This window comes from Fukomys damarensis, unplaced genomic scaffold (assembly GCF_012274545.1).
Source record: "Fukomys damarensis isolate Sample0158 unplaced genomic scaffold, DMR_v1.0_HiC HiC_scaffold_16, whole genome shotgun sequence".
Lineage (NCBI taxonomy): Eukaryota > Metazoa > Chordata > Mammalia > Rodentia > Bathyergidae > Fukomys > Fukomys damarensis.
This window is the reverse complement of record NW_022900928.1, coordinates 122513927-122517081: the sequence shown is the minus strand read 5'-3', so window position 1 is coordinate 122517081 and position 3155 is coordinate 122513927. Positions and strand designations below refer to the sequence as shown.

At 43.2% G+C, this 3155-nt stretch overlaps 1 protein-coding gene across 1 annotated transcript in view; it reads right to left on the bottom strand.

The window, feature by feature from the left end:
* Positions 1 to 361, bottom strand: part of Kcne4 (potassium voltage-gated channel subfamily E regulatory subunit 4) — a 3400-nt gene extending 3039 nt beyond the window's left edge. Inside the window, 1 exon segment of the mRNA XM_010611793.2 lies at positions 110 to 361. Coding sequence (XP_010610095.3) covers positions 110 to 237 — 128 coding nt within the window. The 5' untranslated portion in view covers positions 238 to 361.
* Between the last annotated feature and the right edge of the window lie 2794 nt (positions 362 to 3155).

The window sequence follows — 3155 nt, the reverse complement described above, 5'->3', positions numbered from 1 at the left end:
AAAAAAAAAAAAAAAAACAAATAGTAAAAAAGAAAGAAAGTTGCTCAGTGTGTAGTCAGAAATATTATCCTTTCCAGGGTTTCTGGAGCGGTTAGCGTTGATGACTTACCAAAGGCTGACGACTTGTCCCAAGTCCTGAATTCCTAACTGAAGTTCAAGAGCGCTGCTTCTCTGCGTCCGGCTCCTGCTCTGACAGCTGTGCTGCTGTGCTTGGGGTATATAGTCAAGAAAATGCATCGTCACGTGTTCCCGGAGGAAGATTTACAACAGTGGTTGACTGTGGCAGAGTAAGCAGGGAACTCAAAGCTGAACTTTGCAGCTGTGAAAAGAAAAAGACTGGGAAGTGGGAACCACTCCTCCCTGCCGCATTGTCTAGCCAGAACTTTCAGGTGGCCTAAAAGAGTGTACTAAGTTGCAACTGTTACCCGGGATTCCATCCTCATTGAAAATAACTTCATGTTTCATTTCCCTCTAGAGAGATAAACATTCTGCTACCTGTGGGTTTTGGAGGCAGTCAGAACTCATTATTTGAATGAAAGATTTTTGGAGGCAAAAGCTGGATTTCCTGTCAAGAAACTAAGGCATAAGTTTTAGCTTTTCCGCTAACTATGTAATAGTGATAAATCCTTTATTAAATGTTCCACATCTCAGGTCCATAATACCTAAAATCACTGGGCATGGAGGAGGTTCAGCAACTACTGTTCTGTGAAGCCTTGGAACTTTCAAGTTCCTTTCAGATTGACTGTACTAAGATGGAAAGCCAGCTGGTGCAGGTCAGCCTCCTAAAAGCACAGAGAGATCTCAATTGTCTTATGCATCAAGCTCACCAAACTATTTTTTATATTCATTAGTTTTTAAATCTTTCGGGTTATTTTCAGTGGGCTATGTGAGCTGGAAAGTTGTTCTGGTGATAGATACTGTGAGAGGGGTTGGCTCCGTTCTCCCGCGCACAGCCACTCCTCTGAAGCATCCCACAGATGTCTTTCACACATCCCTGTGCTGCTTCCAGCAGCTCATTAAGTCACCAGAGTGGCTGGACTTCTCCCCATGAGTCCACTGAGCACAGTCCAAGTTCTGAACATCTAGACAGAGTCTGGTTAAAATGGCTGCTCTGATCAAAACGGAGGAAGAGTTGAAGACTGATGCCAGTCCCTCCGACCCCGGCATGCTTATTCTGAGAGACTTATTCTAAATGAAAGTAAACTAGAATGAACCCTCCACCTCTGGTTGTCCATGATCTATGAATTGCAGCCAGACCTTCTTGCAAGCAAAAGGCAATATCCCTTATGGTTCTGCTGTTGTACATTTGAAGCTAAAGGGAAATGTGAAAACTACCCTCTGACCCATCCAGAACATATAAAGGCCAGGCTCTGGAACTCTCCCTGGGAATGTGAGTAAGTCCCTAATTCTAATGGGACACCTGGGAAAGAGTGGACCAAGAGCCTCTGGGGCAATGGACCATGAGCCTCTAGGGCAGCCTACTGGACCAGTCACCAAATGTTTTGGTCTATGCTCACCCCTACATCCCCAGCTGGCTCTCCTAAAAATCCCGGCATTGAGATAATTAACCCCGTGGAATTTTGCTCACCAATAAAGATGCCCTCAAAACTGTGTCAGTCCTTAAAAGCTGTATAGTTCCCTTGGCCAAGGGACACCTGGCCTTTCCAACCTGTATCCATGAGCCCTGGCAGAGGTGAGTCCACATCTTGGCCTCCAGGGATATCTGGAACACTAGACCAAGGGAGACCCTCAGGACTCGTGCTTGTCAGATGCTAATCCCAAAAATGTGGATTGTGCACTTTGGGATGTTCAAGGTTGATAATCACCCAGGGTTTATCACAGGCTGGGAACTGGAAGATCTGTGAAGGCAGACAGGAGGTGGGGAGAAAGGATATCAGGTTAAAAGGGCAGAAAGAACAAAGCCTGCTACCAGGAAGACAATCAGAAACTGAAGTTTCAAACAAAATAAATTTCCAAACAGGATCCAACAGCCCAAATCAGTAAAAAACAAGAAAGGGCATGCATGCTTGGACAAATCTAAAATGGAGGCCAAAAGACTCAGGAAGTTGGACAGACACAGGAAGAGAAAAATCCACCACTTCAGGAGTCATCCCAGGAGCAGGGAGAGGACAGCCTAGATGAAATTCCACTGGTTGCCTGCAAGGTGTCCCTGCTTCCTCTGCTGACCCACCACTCCCAGCATGGACCTTTCTACTACAGTTCAGTGAATCAGTGCCTGTAAAACTCTTAGCACCAGCTGGCAGAAAGTGTACTCTCGGTTTATGTGTGTTTTTGCCATTGCTGGAAGTCCCTGTGGCTGCAACAGGCTTCTAGTGGCTTCTAAAAGTGCCTATGCCTCTCTCCAGACTGCTCATTTCTGTCTCCCCAACCTTCACCCCAGGAAGGGAACTTAAGTTTGGGGGTTACAACCTCCCAGCCCCTACCTTGGTCTTTTCTCCAGCCCTCCATCAGGCCAAAACTTGAGAATTGTGACAGTGAAAACTGGCATAACTCTTATGGAAGGGCAGAGAGCCTGGCAAGTGCCATTGTCACAGAAAGGAAGGGCACACGAATTCAGTTATGTCTGTGCTGCATTGCAGTTTCAGGAGGCAGCAGTGCTAAAGAAACAAAGCCATCTTACAGATACTTCCTCCTCAATGGCTTACATTTGCATATCCTTCACAGGGTCTTTTGAAGAACATTTCTTAATAACGATAAAGTCCAATTTATCAAATGTTTTTTCTGGTTATGCTCCATGAATCCTATTTAAGAAATTTTTGCTATACACAAGATCATGAAGACTTGCTCCTATTTTTTTTTCTAAAAAATTTTACAGTTGATTTATGTATTTAAGTCTATGGTCCACTTAGTATATGGGGCAAGAGTTCACTTTGTTTATTTTTTAATTTGGGTTTTTGTTTTGTTTTTGGTTTTTTTTTTTTTTTTTTTTTTTTTTTTTAATTTGGGTTTTTTTTTTTTTTTTTTTTTTTTTTTGCAATTGCTCCAGCACCCTTTGTTGAAAAGATTAGCTTTTTCCTATTGAATTATCTTAGAAACTTTGTCAAAAATCAATTAACCATATTTGTTCAGGTCTGTTTTGAAATTCTTTATTTTCCCTTTCTCTGTCCATGCTTGCATCACTATTACACTGCCTT